The sequence below is a fragment of the Bombina bombina genome, chromosome 5 (genome assembly GCF_027579735.1).
Source record: "Bombina bombina isolate aBomBom1 chromosome 5, aBomBom1.pri, whole genome shotgun sequence".
Taxonomy (NCBI): Eukaryota; Metazoa; Chordata; class Amphibia; order Anura; family Bombinatoridae; genus Bombina; species Bombina bombina.
The window spans coordinates 689,678,014-689,695,071 of NC_069503.1; the positions used below are offsets into that span (position 1 = coordinate 689,678,014).

Consider the following 17,058-nt stretch of genomic DNA (forward strand, 5'->3'; position numbering starts at 1 on the left):
CCTAACTTCAATTATTAACCCCTAATCTGCCGACCGAATCTCGCCGCTACTGTAATAAATGGATTAACCCCTAAGCTAAGTCTAACCCTAACACTAACACCCCCCTAAGTTAAATATAATTTAAATCTAACGAAATAAATTAACTCTTATTAAATAAATTATTCCTATTTAAAGCTAAATACTTACCTGTAAAATAAACCCTAATATAGCTACATTATAAATTATAATTATATTGTAGCTATTTTAGGATTTATATTTATTTTACAGGTAACTTTGTATTTATTTTAACCAGGTACAATAGCTATTAAATAGTTAAGAACTATTTAATAGCTAAAATAGTTAAAATAATTACAAAATTAACTGTAAAATAAATCCTAACCTAAGTTACAATTAAACCTAACACTACACGATCAATAAATTAATTAAATAAAATCCCTACAATTATCTACAATTAAACCTAACACTACACTATCAATAAATTAATTAAATAAAATTCCTACAAATAAATACAATTAAATAAACTAACTAAAGTACAAAAAATAAAAAAGAACTAAGTTTCAAAAAATAAAAAAATATTTACAAACATAAGAAAAATATTACAACAATTTTAAACTAATTACACCTACTCTAAGCCCCCTAATAAAATAACAAAGACCCCCAAAATAAAAAAATGCCCTACCCTATTCTAAATTACAAAAGTTCAAAGCTCTTTTACCTTACCAGCCCTTAAAAGGGCCCTTTGCGGGGCATGCCCCAAAGAATTCAGCTCTTTTGCCTGTAAAAAAAAACATACAATACCCCCCCCAACATTACAACCCACCACCCACATACCCCTAATCTAACCCAAACCCCCCTTAAATAAACCTAACACTAAGCCCCTTAAGATCTTCCTACCTTGTCTTCACCATGCCAGGTATCACCGATCGTTCCAGGCTCCAAAATCTTCATCCAAGCCCAAGCGGGGGCTGGCGATCCATAATCCGGCGGCTGAAGAGGTAAAGAAGAGGCTCCGAAGTCTTCATCCTATCCGGGAAGAAGAGGCGATCCGGACCGGCAACCATCTTGATCCAAGCGGCATCTTCTATCTTCATCCGATGACGACCGGCTCCATCTTGAAGACCTCCACCGCGGACCCATCTTCTTCTTCCGACGACTTCCCGACGAATGATGGTTCCTTTAAGGGACTACATCCAAGATGGCGTCCCTCGAATTCCGATTGGCTGATAGGATTCTATCAGCCAATCGGAATTAAGGTAGGAAAATTCTGATTGGCTGATGGAATCAGCCAATCAGAATAAAGTTCAATCCGATTGGCTGATCCGATCAGCCAATCAGATTGAGCTCGCATTCTATTGGCTGATCGGAACAGCCAATAGAATGCGAGCTCAATCTGATTGGCTGATTGGATCAGCCAATCGGATTGAACTTGAATTCGAGGGACGCCATCTTGGATGACGTCATTTAAAGGAACCGTCATTCGGCGAGTAGGCGTTGGTTAAAGAGGTTGGATCCGCGTCGGTTGGAAAGAAGATGGCTCCGCTCCGCTCCAGAAGAAAGAAGATTGAAGATGCGGCTTGATAGAAGACTTCATCCCGATGATGGACTTCCGACTTCAGCCCGATGATGGAGTTCTTCAGCCGCCGCTTGGATCCAGACTTCAGCCCGAGGATGGACGTCACTCTTCAGCCCCCCGCTTGGGCTTGGATCAACACTTCCGAGGCTTGGATCAAGACTTCCGAGGACGGATCGGTGAACCTGGTATGGTGAAGATAAGGTAGGAAGATCTTCAGGGGCTTAGTGTTAGGTTTATTTAAGGGGGGTTTGGGTTAGATTAGGGGTATGTGGGTGGTGGGTTGTAATGTTGGGGGGGGGTATTGTATGTGTTTTTTTTACAGGCAAAAGAGCTGAATTCTTTGGGGCATGCCCCGCAAAGGGCCCTGTTCAGGGCCGGTAAGGTAAAAGAGCTTTGAACTTTTTAAATTTAGAATAGGGTAGGGCATTTTTTTTATTTTGGGGGGTTTTGTTATTTTATTAGGGGGCTTAGAGTAGGTGTAATTAGTTTAAAATTGTTGTAATATTTTTCTAATGTTTGTAAATATTTTTTTATTTTTTGTAACTTAGTTCTTTTTTATTTTTTGTACTTTAGTTAGTTTATTTCATTGTATTTATTTGTAGATATTGTATTTAATTAATTTATTGATAGTGTAGTGTTAGGTTTAATTGTAGATAATTGTAGGTATTTTATTTATTTAATTTATTGATCGTGTAGTGTTAGGTTTAATTGTAACTTAGGTTAGGATTTATTTTACAGGTAATTTTGTAATTATTTTAACTATTTTAGCTATTAAATAGTTCTTAACTATTTAATAGCTATTGTACCTGGTTAAAATAAATACAAAGTTACCTGTAAAATAAATATAAACCCTAAAATAGCTATAATATAATTATAATTTATATTGTAGCTATATTAGGGTTTATTTTACAGGTAAGTATTTAGCTTTAAATAGGAATAATTTATTTAATAAGAGTTAATTTATTTCGTTAGATTTAAATTATATTTAACTTAGGGGGGTGTTAGTGTTAGGGTTAGACTTAGCTTTAGGGGTTAATCCATTTATTACAGTAGCGGCGAGATTCGGTCGGCAGATTAGGGGTTAATAATTGAAGTTAGGTGTCGGCGATGTTAGGGAGGGCAGATTAGGGGTTAATACTATTTATTATAGGGTTATTGAGGCGGGAGTGAGGCGGATTAGGGGTTAATAACTTTATTATAGTAGCGGTGCGGTCCGCTCGGCAGATTAGGGGTTAATAAGTGTAGGCAGGTGGAGGCGACGTTGAGGGGGGCAGATTAGGGGTTAATAAATATAATATAGGGGTCGGCGGTGTTAGGGGCAGCAGATTAGGGGTACATAAGGATAACGTAGGTGGCGGCGCTTTGTGGTCGGCAGATTAGGGGTTAATTATTGTAGGTAGCTGGCGGCGACGTTGTGTTGGGCAGATTAGGGGTTAATTAATATAATATAGGGGTCGGCGGTGTTAGGGGCAGCAGATTAGGGGTACATAGGGATAATGTAAGTAGCGGCGGTTTACGGAGCGGCAGATTTGGGGTTAAAAAAAATATGCAGGTGTCAGCGATAGCGGGGGCGGCAGATTAGAGGTTAATAAGTGTAAGGTTAGGGGTGTGTAGACTCGGGGTACATGTTAGGGTGTTAGGTGCAGACGTAGGAAGTGTTTCCCCATGGAAAACAATGGGGCTGCGTTAGGAGCTGAACGCGGCTTTTTTGCAGGTGTTAGGTTTTTTTTCAGCTCAAACAGCCCTATTGTTTTCTATGGGGGAATCGTGCACGAGCACGTTTTTTAAGCTGGCCGCGTCCGTAAGCACCGCTGGTATCGAGAGTTGCAGTGGCGTTAAATTATGCTCTACGCTCCCTTTTTGGAGCCTAACGCACTGAAAACCCAGCCATTCTGTGAACTCTAAATACCAGCGGTATGAAAAAAAGCATGCGTAGCTAACGCACCCCTTTGGCCGCAGAACTCTAAATCTAGGCGTCTGTGTTGTCTAGGCGTTTTTTTTTTTTTTTTCAGAAAAAGGTTATTGATACCATGCTTCAAGCTTTTAAGCCGGTATATCGCAAGATTTACCATAAGGTGTGGTGTAAATACCTTTTATTAGTGCAAATCTAGGGGCATCTCTTGGAGTTGTATGAGGGTTCCCCGTATTCTGTCCTTTTCTTCAGGAGGGCCTGGAGAAGGGCTTGTCAGTCAGTTCTCTGAAGGGTCAGATCTCTGCTCTGTCGATTCTTTTGCATAGACGTCTGACAGACTTACCAGATGTTCAACTCTTTGTTCAGGCCTTGGTTAGATTCAGGCCAGTGTTTAAACCTGTTGCTCCTCAATGGAGCCTTAATTTTTTTCTTAGAGTTTTGCAGCAGGCTACGTTTGAGCCTATGCACTCTGTTGGTAATAAATTGTTATCTTGGAAAGTTTTGTTTCTCCTCGCTACTTCTGCTTGCAGAGTTTCCGAGCTTTCAGCTCTGCAGTGTGATACCCCTTACCTTACTTTTCATGCAGATAAGGCGGTCCTTCATACTAAGTTGGGATTTCTTCTTAGGTACTGTGGGACCACAATATCAATCAGGAAATTGTTGTTCCTTCGTTCTGTCCTAATCCTTCTTTTCAGAAGGAATGTCTGTTGCATAACCTGGATGTTGTGCATGCACTGAAATTCTATTTGCAGGCAACTAGAGATTTTTGGCAATCTACTGCCCTTTCCGTTGTTTTCTTTGGTAAGCATAGGGCCTGAAGGTCACTTCTTCTACTCTTTCTCGCTGAGAAGTGTTATTCGGTTGATTTATGAGACAGCTGGACAACAGCCTCCTGAGAGAATTACGGCTTATCTCACTAGGGCTGTCTCTTCTTCTGGGCGTTTAAACATGAGGCTTCTGTGGGACAAATATGCAAGGTGGCCTCTTGGTCCTTGTTGCATACTTTTTTTCAAATTTTTCAAATTCAATACGTTTGCCTTAGCTGAGGCTTCTTTTGGGAGGAAAGTTCTTCAAGTGGTGGTGGCTTTCTGTTTAAGTCGGCCTCTTGTTCTCCCTCCCTTCCATTCTGTGTCCTCTAGCTTGGGTATTGGTTCCCACTAGTAATTGAATGGATTCGTTGACTCTCCATGCCATTGGAAAGAAAACAAAATTTATGCTTACCTGATTATAAATTCTTTTATTTCCTGGCATGGAGAGTCCACAACTCTTTAATTTTAAGACGGCATTTGTTTATTTTCAAACCTCAGGCACCTCTATACCCTTCTGTCCTCTTCTCCATATTCCTTCGACTGAATGACTATGGGTTTATGGGAAGTGGGAGTGATACTTAACAGCTCTGCTGGGGTGTTCTTTGCCTCCTCCTGTTGGCCAGGAGTTGAATTCCCACTAGTAATTGAATTGATTTGTGGTCTCTCCATGCCAGGAAAGAAAAGAGTTTATCAGGTAAGCATACATTTTGCTTTAAGGTGAGTTGGCCAATATAAATGAGCTACTTATTTACCTACCGTGTGTCTCCATTTAAAATTCCCATGACTATGACTTTGACCCTTTTAATATATTATTTTTCAGATCAGCCCCAGTCACTGCACAGCTCGCAGGGTCTACTAACAGGAGACCTGGATGAATGTCTGTTCTCACCGGGTGAGCCAGTGGAGAGTGAATACCCCAAACAAGATGAAAACTTAGAAAGGAAATTGCAAGAAGAAGTAAGGTATCATCAAACTGGCAGTCGTTTTGATGACAGGCTGAGCATGCTTGACGTTCAACCAAGTTTTGCAGAGATTCAAAGTATGAGAGAGTCTAGTGAATCTTACTCAAAGTACCCAACAAATCTATCCACTCACATGTCAAACGTTAGACCTTTCATAAGTGACTCTGAAAAGCCCGTAGACCATTCCATGTCTTTCGACCAAAGGAACATCATGCCAAATGCTGAAAGCTGTGGGCCAGATGTCACACCAGGATACCACTCACAAACTGCGCAGCAGGTTAATATTCCTAATTCAGCATTTGAAGGGCACAACATCTATTCTGGAACACCTGGACCTGCATCACATAGCTTTGGCTTTGATACAAATTTGATGCCCACTTTACCATTTCACACCGCCCTTTATGTACCAATACCTGAATCTGGAATGTCAGATCCTTATCAACAACCACCGAAACCAGTGTCAGAGGCTAGATATGGAGGAGGTAAGTGTCAATATTGTAAGTTTGAAGGGACACTGTACTGCAGCATCTAAAATATTGTATATTTGGATGACAGGTACTTACTGCTAATGGTTATTGATAGATGGGTACTTCTTGATAATGGTTACTGAGCATTAGCAGGGAAGTGCATAACTGATACTAGTATGTTACTTTAAATTTTAAAGGGACAGTCAAGTCCCAAAAAAACTTTCATTTTTCAAATAGGGCATGTAATTTTAAACAACTTTCCAATTTACTTTTATCAACAATTTTGCTTTGTTCTCTTGGTATTCTAGCTGAAAGCAAACCTAGGAAGGCACATATGATCATTTCTAAGCCCTTGAAGGCTGCCTCTATTTTATTTACTTTTCACAGCAGGGGAGAGCAAGCTCATGTAGGCCATATAGATAACATTGTGATCACGCTCGTGGCTAGTGGCAGACACTGCACTAATTGACTAAAATGCAAGTCAATAGATAATAACTAAAAGTCATGTGATTGGGGCGGTCAGAAGATGCTTAGATACAAGTTAGTCACAGAAATAAAAAGTGTATTAATATAACAGTGTTGGTTTTGCAAAACTGGGGAATGGGTAATAAAGGGATTATCTATCTTTTTAAACAACAAAAATTCTGGTGTTGACTGTCCCTTTAAGTTAAACAGCTTTTACTTCATATTTATCCAGGGAATGCAGTGAAAAATATATAAATGCTTTCACACTTCTGAATGACAAGAATGTTTCAAATTTGAATTTTTATAGAACCCATCTGTCACAACATTCATTCTATCTCCTTTTTATAAGACAGCCAAATAGTTATTGTTGGTTGAACCATGTGGCTTCTTCACAGAAATACTGTATTTCCAATGTGTATAACTTTGGATAAGACTTTTTCAAATTGAAGCCACGCATTGTAAGTTACCACAACTGCAGCCAGACTTTTGCATTATAGGGTAGTAAGAATGAATAACAACTCATAACTCTCTGACCTTATTGACACTTGCGGCTCTCTCCTTTCCTCCTCTGCTACTATTATTTTTGTTGAAATTGTTTCTTTCATGATTTAGAAAGAGCATGTCATTTTAAACAACTTTCTAATTTACTTCTATTATCTAATTTGCTTAATTCTCTTGATATCACTTGCTGAAAAGTATATCTAGATATGCTCAGAAGCTGCTGGTTGGTTGCTGCACATAGAGGCCTTGTGTGATTGGCTCACAGATGTGCTTTGCTATTTCTTCAACAAAGGATATCTAAAGAATTAAGCAAATTAGATAATAGAAGTAAATTGGAAAATTGTTTAAAATTGCATGCCCTATCTGAATCATGAAAGTTTAATTTTGACTAGACTGTTCCTTTAAGAGATATATGGCATACATAACAAGCAAAGAAGACATTTATAACAGTTTGAAATAATGCTGGAAAATATGATGTTCCTTGATAAATAGTCCATATGTAGGCTTACCAGAAGTCCCACTTTTACTGGGATTGTCCCTGTTTGGAGGCGTTGTCCCAGTGTCCCACCCGGTTGTTCATTCTGTCCCAGTAGGGTTGCAACCTCCGGGTTTCAAATCACGTGTCCGGGATTCAGACTGCCTGAAACCCAGACACATTATTCAAAATGACTGGACTGTGGCCCTCCAGCATAGCTAGATGCTGGTACTTTGTTACATACAGCCCTGCTTAGCTTAACATTTGTTTCCTTCAAAGTTTACATTTAGTAATACAGGCTGAGTGAGCAGCATAGGGTTTTTTAATTTTGTAGTACTACTTGGTTTATTTTTCTAGTAATTTAACACCCCCCTGACCCCTAGTGACATCACCGGTGATACACTTTTAGGGGAATCATGTGGGTATGACCAGGAAGTGCAGACAGGCAGGATTTTTGTCGTGGATCTTGCTTTACTTCATGCAGAATAGCATTTTGGCTGTAATCTTCCTACATTATGGTATAGAGTAGCATCTTAAACAGCTTTAGCATATTTGAGTTTCTTTTTTACTTATTTCAGTCAATGTTGTATTTATGTCTTATCAGTATTTGGCTCTGTTCCTTAATTAGACACATAAAACACATATTACACTGCAGATATTAAATTGTGTGATGTATACGCTTTTTACTATTTTATGAAATTGATAATTATGCTTGATGTTTGGCATTATTTAGAATCTGAGATTTAGATGAATTATTTATTTGCTCATGTTGTGTATTGGTTGCCATGACAACGTAATGGTGCCTTTTTCACTAGGGGTGGTGTTATGGTCTATTTAAACTGTGTGTTTCACTTGTTGTTTGACTGAGGAAGGGTAGAGTATCCACGAAACATTACGCACATAAAAGCTACTACTTTAAAAGGACTGGTAATCGCCATGCCCCCTTGACCACGCCCCTGACCACACCCCCACTGGCACTGCACCAGGTGGTCCCAGTTTCACCTCTAAAAAATTATGGTACACAAGCAACAGTTGCCCTAAATGTTCCCTACCTGACCCGGACATCCCGCACCTTTTCTGGGATTGTCCCAGGATATTCCAATACTGGGCTAAGATACAATTCTGGATGTCAAAAACATGTGGGAGCCGCATCACCTTAACAAAACGTGACGCCCTCTTTCTAAGAGGTCACACTCAGTTTACCCCCAGCACCACTTTCTAAACTCAATCATACTCCTAGCTAGGAAACTAATCCTCAAAAATTGGATCTCCCACAAACCTCCACACCTGACCCAACTTACACGATTAGCCCATACCCAACTCTTAAAAGAGCAAGCAGATGTTAAGGGAGACATGGAAAAAAGAATTAAGTCATTCATGACCAAATGGGAACCATACTTGCTACATCTTTCCCCCAAGACTAGACAGCAGATCTTAACCCCCTTTCTAAACAGTAACTTTCTAATGAGGGAACAATTAAAAGGCCATTGGTCTATGGACAGGAGAGATCACAGAAATAACTCTTGAAACTTCTAACATCCCACACACCCCCACTCCAACTTTATAATGTAACTGAGGCCATGACACGAAAACAGATGTCAGAGCAACTGGCTGGACTCGGAGGCTCTCCCCAGACACTAGACCCTCAGACACAAGCTTGGAGGGTAAGTTTAACACCTTCCCACGTGGAAGGTCAAATCATAAATAGATTAAAATCAGTTTATTACTGTTAGTTAACTTAACTATGGTATGTACAGTTTGTTATTAAACATGTTTTTTAGTTCCCCTGTTAGGTATCTTAACATGTTATAACTGCAAGCACCCCAGGCTCAGATTGCACTTGTCAAGCATTGGAAACTAACCTGGCTAGCATCAGTCTATTATGAACCACTCTTGGAAAACACGAGTATCTGGCATCTTAGGCAGGAAAAGACAAGCACAATTTCTGGGACAAACCTACCCCATCCCACTCACGCTTTCCCTTTCTCTTCCCACAAATTCCTCCCCTCCTAGTTCTCCCCTCCTCCCCCCCCCCCTTCCTCCCTCTTCCCCCTTCTCCCTCCCTCTCCCATTATCCTCTCCTCCTTCAGTTTAATTATAATTATAAAATGTTTAAAACTATTCAGGAAAGAGTTCTCTGCATATTGACTTTGCACTTGTCTATCCAACTTAACTTACCCAAGTGTATGTACATGTTATTGAAGCAAATCATATTTATTTTGTATCTCTGCCTGAACTTTGATAAATAAAAATTATGGTAAGCCTATCCATATGGGACTTAAGTCTGTAAAAAGTTGCTTGCAAGTTACCCATCAGTTAATATCAGCAAAACATAAAATAACTGATTAAAATGCTTTGACACAATACATGCTATTAACTCCTTGCAAATAAGCAAGAGATAAGAAAAAAACAGAATAAAATAAAAGGAAGAGAGCAAAAATTTTATTAACAAAAGTGCAATAAAAAAGTATTACCTATGACATTAAGGAATAACATAGTTCAAAAGGTAAATTGTAGTTGTACTGGACTGTTGTCTGGCTAATCAGGACACTATACTATATGATAATTACAAAAGTTGAGCTGTGGTGGCATACAGGAGGTAACGTACACAGCTTACCTGGGTTGGTCACTTCCTCTTCCCCTTTTCCCTTCCCTAGGGTCGTATCCTCTGCTCCTGGTCCGGGTGGGGGTCCTCTGGGATCTTTCCAGGAGAAGTACCCCGCCCTACTTCAAGGTATAAGAGTCATTCTGGTTGACCTGTGTCCAGGGGAGGCCTCGCTGGCCCTTGCTCCTCTGTGGTGACTCTCTCTGGCACACTTTAAGCAGGAGGATCTTTGGTCTTCAGTTGGACCGTCGCCATGGATGGGTAGGGGTGCGGGGAGACCTCTCAGTCCCACTTCATTTTTGTTAATGTATCTTATATAGTCACCTGAGATATATTAATTAATTTGGTGCCTTTATATTCCTAATTAACCTGTATTTCTGCCTAATTACCTGTTTACTCCTCTACCGCAAGTGATAATGCCTCATACTTCTAGATGTCAGCCTAAAACTCCTGGGCCGGTTAAAAAAACTGTACTAGACCACTTCACTCAACCGCAAAAAGAAACAGAAGAAGATTCAAATGATGGGTTTAGTGAATCAGAGTCCCTGGGAGAGAGATCCTTACCTGATGCTGCTCCGCCTTCTAGAGTGCAACACTTCATTACGGAAGATACCCTCAAGAAAATGTTCTCTCGTCAAACACGTTCCATCACCAAAGAAATTCAAAGAAGTCATGCTGAGCTCAAGAAAGACATCTCAGATATAGGAGACAGGGTGGATTCCCTGGAGAGAAGGCACGCCGACATTACTACAGACCAGTCAAACCTCTTGGCGTACTCTGAAGCTCTATCAGACCAGTTGAGTCAGCTTGAGTTTAAACTTGCAAATGTCGAAGACCGTGCCCAAAGGAATAACATCCGATTCCGGGGGATCCCAGAAGAAATCATACCCTCAGAGCTACTGAACTTCTTATTAAAGCTCTTTGGGGACCTGTTGGGCCCTTTTGAGGGCATGATCGCTACCATGGAAAGAGCCCATAGAGCTCTGCGCCCAAGAACGGTATCTCAGGAGAAGCCAAGGAACATCATAGCCTGCTTTCATACCTTCGTCTTTAAAGATAAACTCATGCAGGCTGCTTTTCGTAAGCCACAATTGGCGGAGAAATTTAAAGACATCCAGCTACTGCCCGACCTGTTGGCACACACTTTACAATACAGAAGGCAATACCAGCCAGTCACGTTGGCGCTCAGAAAAGCTGGCATTAAATATAGATGGGGTTACCCAACTAAACTGATAATCTCGAGGGACAACCAGACACATACAGTGTCCTCACTGGCCCAGGGAACTACCTTGCTCGCACAATGGGGACTCACAAATGACAGCTCACTAGATCATGCCCCTGCTAAGGCGAAACTGAGAGCTACGGCTCCTGAATGGCATACCAAAGATCAGCGGCCCAAGAGGCAGAAAACCCAGCATTTGCAGGACTCTCAAAGACCCCATGCACTCCCTCCCTGAATATGAATACCCACAATGTAAGGGGCCTTAACTCCCCTTTTAAGAGGAGCCTCCTGACCCGTGAACTCAAATTCCACAACCCAGATGTGGTATTCCTACAGGAGACTCACTGGCAGGCGGGCTCTCCCCAACATTTTCACTCCACCTACTTCAGGGTTCTGGCACACTCCCCCCCCCTTTCTCTAAGAAGGCCAGGGGCACAGATATATTACTACACAATAGAGTTGCTTATGAACAGATACAAACATTCACAGACTCACAGGCCAGATACACTATTTTGATTTGCAGACTGAACCATGTTCTCCATACACTGGTCTCTATATATTTGCCCAATTCCCGTCAACCTCCGTAAGATCCTCCAAACAATTGACAAATACAGACAGGTCTTAAATTGGACCGTAAGACTGCCAGTGTAGACAGAAGTAACCCTCAAGCGGCTCATATCTCCGCCCAATTTCAGACCATAATGGTCCACCATGGTTACTTTGATATCTGGAGGTCATTACACTCCAGAGAGAGAGACTTCACCCACTACTCGCACCCACATAAGACATATTCCCGGTTAGACCACATCTTCTGTCAAGTAGGGACTTTAGACTTGGCCTCCCGTTATGAGATATGTCTCAGCTCCTGGTCAGACCATGACTTAGTCAAAGTCAACCTATACCCTGCAGACAAACCATCATCCAGACCTTCCTGGTCCCTCCCAAGGCATATTCTAGCAGACATCCAATTTAGGGAAGAACTGAGACGTGACTTGACAGAGCTGCTTAGCCAAAATGACAACGGACAGACACCAGATGACATCCTTTGGGGCGCTATCAAAGCAATGGTCAGGGGCCTCATTATTCGTAAGCAGAGCCATCTGAGAAAGCTAGCTGATTTGACACTAGCGCAAGCGCACACTAATCGCACTTCTATCTTAGGGGATATTTCAGCGCAAATCTCCGCAGTTATGGACCACATCAATGCGTTGGAACTACGCCGGACACAGCAGCACCTCACTAAGCTAAAGCACATTTTTTATCAAAAGGGTAATAGGGCCGACACCATGCTAGCTAACAAACTGCGACACAAACATAGGACTTCCCGCATAACCCAAATTAGGCACAATGACAAATCATATAGGAAACCCTCCCTAATAGGGGAATGTTTTGCCGACTTCTATTCTAAACTATATAATATAGAAAAAGTGGAAAACCCAATGCCCACATCTCCACATGATATTAGACTATTCTTGTCTTCTGTGAACCTTCCTAAACTCACAGTAGAACAACAAGATTTACTCACAGCCCCACTCTCATCACTAGAGGTTAAACAAACAATAAAACGCCTGAAGCCTTTTAAGGCTCCCGGGCCAGATGGATTCCCTGCCCAATTCTATAAGATATATGCCCATGAACTTTCCCCTTACCTGCTCAGGTTCTTTGCCCTGGCGGGAAAAGAAGGCACTCTCAGGGAAGAATTCCTGGAAGCTGCCATTATCACGCTGCCCAAACCGGATAAGGACCCTTCACTTTGTTCTAGCTATAGGCAGATTTCCCTGATCAATGCTGATCTTAAAATCTACTCTAGGGGGGGCGGAGCTTGCCACGATACAGGGCGGCTGCACTTGAGGATAGCTCTGTGGCCACCGTATTCCGCCTGGATCCGGCGGCGGAGAGCTTCTTAAGTACCAGACTGAGGAGCCATTGACACTGAGTGAGCTGCTGGCCCAGATGGGACTCATTTACACCGACGGCGTATAAGCTGCAGTTCAACTCAGAGACTGCTCTGCACTACGTACCCCAGGGAGAGACGTCTGCAAACTTCCTGTTTTAATCTGGAGCTCTGCCTCACACACATAGGGAGCTCTAAGATAGCGGTAGCTGCAACATTAGTTGTGCTGAGGAGGGCCTAGCTGAAACTGCACGCAGGACAATGGAGGTAAGCGTGCATATCTCATACACAGCCTTTCCTACTTCAAGGTCCCCCTACAGGAAAGCCTTCTGTGACCCCCTGTCACTGATTGCAGTAAGACCACACACAAATACTCCCTAGGAGAGGAACTGGACTTATAACCATACCTCACGGCTGTACAGTTAATTGGGGCCTTCAGTTCATTGGCCCTAAAACTCCACTCTACTTCTCTCCCTGCCATCCCTGAGTATTTTAAGGTCTTTCACTGCCTCTTGCGCACACATAGCTCATCTGTGCTGCTACTGAAGCTCTAGACAGTTACACAGTAAGCTTAGCTGAACATAAGAGGACACTGAGTGGCCACTACACTGAGAGAAGCAAATAGTGTAATACAAACGTGTTTAGGAATCCCTCCTGCCATATACAGATTTACACTATCCTATACAACTCCCAGGCCCGGACGGCAGACTTTATGATTTATAGTGTGCGCCATATAAGCAGATAAAACTACAGAGACCTACGTAGTTCCTTTCTGTTCTCTCCCCCTCCTTTCCCGTCGGCCCTTTTTGCCTACGGGTCATATCCCTAGCTCCTTTTTACCCAATCCGTTCGGAATAGAGCAAATACCCCTGGGGAGAGACAGACCTACAACAACCCATATGGGTAATTAGCACCCTCCCAAAACATTGCTGAATACAACAGTTCTCTTTTTATGGAATCACTCACTTAAGTAATGGAGTTCTAAGCACACCATTTAGGGGGGTGCCGAATTTGATCTCTCCACCTTCCATCTACCATTGAGGTCCCTCTATCCGTCTCTTGCAAGGACACTGGTAGTACCTATATATACGGATCCCATCAAAATGGCTAACTCCCAAAGGAAGAAGAGACAATCTGACGTCCCGAAAAAGACGCTCTCAGATCATTTCTCTAATAAAGCCCACTACGAACAGGACATTTCAGACGACGACTCTAGGGAATAAATAAGCTCTGCCAAAGGAATCCACAGAGCCACGGCTCATCCCGGTGAGAGATCTACTAATACCTATGCCTCTATTCTAGACTCCATCAAGGAGTTGTCAGATAAAATGGACTCCCACCATGCGTCCCTTAGGCAGGATTTAAAGATGTCAGTATCAGAACTGAAACGAGATATCTCCTCTCTAGGTGACAGAACTGAAACAATAGAAAAAAAACAGGAAGACCTCCACTTAGACCACTCCAATTTACTAGCCTACACCCAAGCACTTGCGGAAACAATCTCAGACTTGGAGTCCAAAATGGCGGACTTGAAGGACAGGTCACGCCGTAACAATCTTCGGATACGTGGTATCCCGGAAGACATAGGAACTCCAGACCTCCCTAAATTTTTACTGGAGTTATTCAACAAACTCTTGGGCCCTGTACAAGCCCGGGAGGCTACTATGGATAGAGCCCACCGAGCCCTTCGCCCGAGAAACTCATCCTCAGGATCATCGAGAGATGTAATAGTTAGACTACACTATTACTCTTTTTAAAGAGAGGATCCTTAGAGCTTCGTTCCAGAATAAAAATCTGAAAGACCCTTTTCATACGATCCAGATCTTCCCGGACCTGTCAACACATACCTTGTCCAAGAGACGTACCTTCCAACAAGTTACTCAGTGTCTTCGCCAGAACAACATAAAATATTGCTGGGGGTTTCCTGTCAAACTCTTTTTTCAAATAGAGGATCGCTCCTACTCCATCTCTACACCAGATCAAGGGACCAAGCTCTTACAGTCCTTAAATCTACTGCATTCTTCAAACCAATCGAAAGACCCATATAATAATCCAGAGAAACTTAACGCCTCTGCTCCAGCCTGGCATCCCTTGCCGCAAACCTTCAGCTACCAAACCAAGAGGAAAGATATCCCACAGCCTATTGAAGATACCTGATCTTTGAAGCCATAGGTTCAATACAGCATAATGTGTTTTTTGGACTTTCCCCTTCTCTCCACCACTCCTTTTGGACACTACTTTATTCCTCTACATTAAAGGGGATATACCTGTGGGCTTGCCTCATCTGAGATACCCTAACAGAACTGTGGTCATTTGGTAACGTATGGTCTATAATGTAACTGATGATCTAAATCGTTATCTAGTTTTCAGTTCATGTTTTAATTGTATTTGTTTGCTATTTTACACTTTATCCCTACAGGTTCATATACACATTCAAATATCTCCTTTTATTCTCCCCTAGTCATCCCTCCACCTACACACACAAACATTTCAGATTGATTCTCATCACTGTACCTCTCACCCATCATAAAGATAGGGCCCTCACTGACATCAACATACTAGCCTAAGACAGCTGTTTAATCTGCACATCACTTACGTTCTTAACTGTCTCCCCATCTGTCCCACACTTACACCGCTAGATAGAGGTCCATATTCAATAGTTTAGCACAATGAAAGTATCCACCCATAAGTACACTCGTACCCAGACCAGACCCAGATTACAGGAAGAGATAGAAACAACTGAGGCTGCCTAAATTCACAGAAAATATGTGGTTAGTTCTCCAAGATGTTTGGAACAACCTACCTCCTGAGTTCCTTAAAAAACTGTGTGCAAGTGTACGTAGAAGAATTGATGCTGCTTTCAAAGCAAAGGGTGGTCACACCAAATATTGATTTGATTTAGATTTTTCATTGTTCAGTCACTTTGCATTTTGTTAACAGATAGAAGTAAACTATTGACATTTCTATTTTTGAAAGCATTCTTACTGTACAGTCTAACATTTTTGCCCAGTACTATATCTGTAAGGGTTAAACTTCTGCTCACCTAGTAACTTCACCTTTTTTACCTATATCAGTACCAGCACACCTGCAGACAAGTGCTTGGTAATTTGTTTTGTTCCTGAACTGCACGCTGTGCATATGGATTAACTTTGCCTTCTCTCCTAACTTGGATTATAAGTATAGGACGTCCTATTTCTCAAATTACTCTGAGCCTCAGATTCTAAGGAATCCTCTTCTATAATTCCCTTTGCAAAGAGAACTTTCATAATTACCCTCTGAACAGCTTCCAACTACGGATTCAGCTGTTCCACCTCTCCCTTGCATAAACTGAACTCTGCTACAATTCTGCTGTCAGCATATCCTGTGCTGACAGGCAGATTCACACAGTCTATTCAGAGGTAGGAGCTGCGCACACAGCCATCAGCATATCCTGTGCTGACAGGCAGATTCACACAGTCTACTCAGAGGTAGGAGCTGCGCACACAGCCATCACGCTACCTAGTGCTGACAGGCAGATACACACTGGGTATTCAGAGGTAGGAGCTGCGCTGTGTATCATCACTTTCTCCAGTAACCTCTACTGTGCTGGACTGGTACTAACTTGGCATTTACACTTCTACCTATTAATCCTCTGTACTTATCTGACATCCAATCTGCTCAGACCAAAGGTGAAGTCACCAACACTTTTAGCACAACCTCAGATCTCTATACCATCTGACAAATATCAGACCTGAGTATTTACCACCTACTAATTAAATTCACTTTATTACTTGAGCGCACCTGAACAATAGCTACGCTCCTAAAGAAGGTGAAACAACAACCACTTTTGTAAAACAATTCTGCAGCTGAGGTCTAGATCCCAGTTCTAATCTTACAATATCATTTTGTTGCATCAAATAAGAGAAAATAAATGACCAGATATTGAATATTAAATGCTATGCTGTCCTTGTTGTTTACTAACAAATTTAAGGTTTCGCTTAACCTTTTAACGTCGTTATGCCGTTCTATTCCGTCATAATTCCACTGGGCTTTAGAGCCGTTATGACGGAATAGAACGTCATAACGGTTTGTAGCTCCTGTGCCCCTCCGCTATTTTTTTCCTTCTGGATCCGGTTGGGGGATGTGCCTAGCACCTCAGGCATTTCCCCAGGATCCAATCAGCATGGAGGGGGT

At 41.9% G+C, this 17,058-nt stretch overlaps 1 protein-coding gene across 3 annotated transcripts in view; it reads left to right on the forward strand.

The window, feature by feature from the left end:
- Positions 1 to 17,058, forward strand: part of RIPK1 (receptor interacting serine/threonine kinase 1) — a 296,218-nt gene that overhangs the window by 207,623 nt on the left and 71,537 nt on the right. For all 3 annotated transcript variants that reach the window (XM_053714666.1, XM_053714668.1, XM_053714667.1), the window contains exon 9: positions 5,115 to 5,738. In XM_053714666.1, coding sequence (XP_053570641.1) covers positions 5,115 to 5,738 — 624 coding nt within the window. The remainder of the gene's footprint in view (positions 1 to 5,114; positions 5,739 to 17,058) is intronic.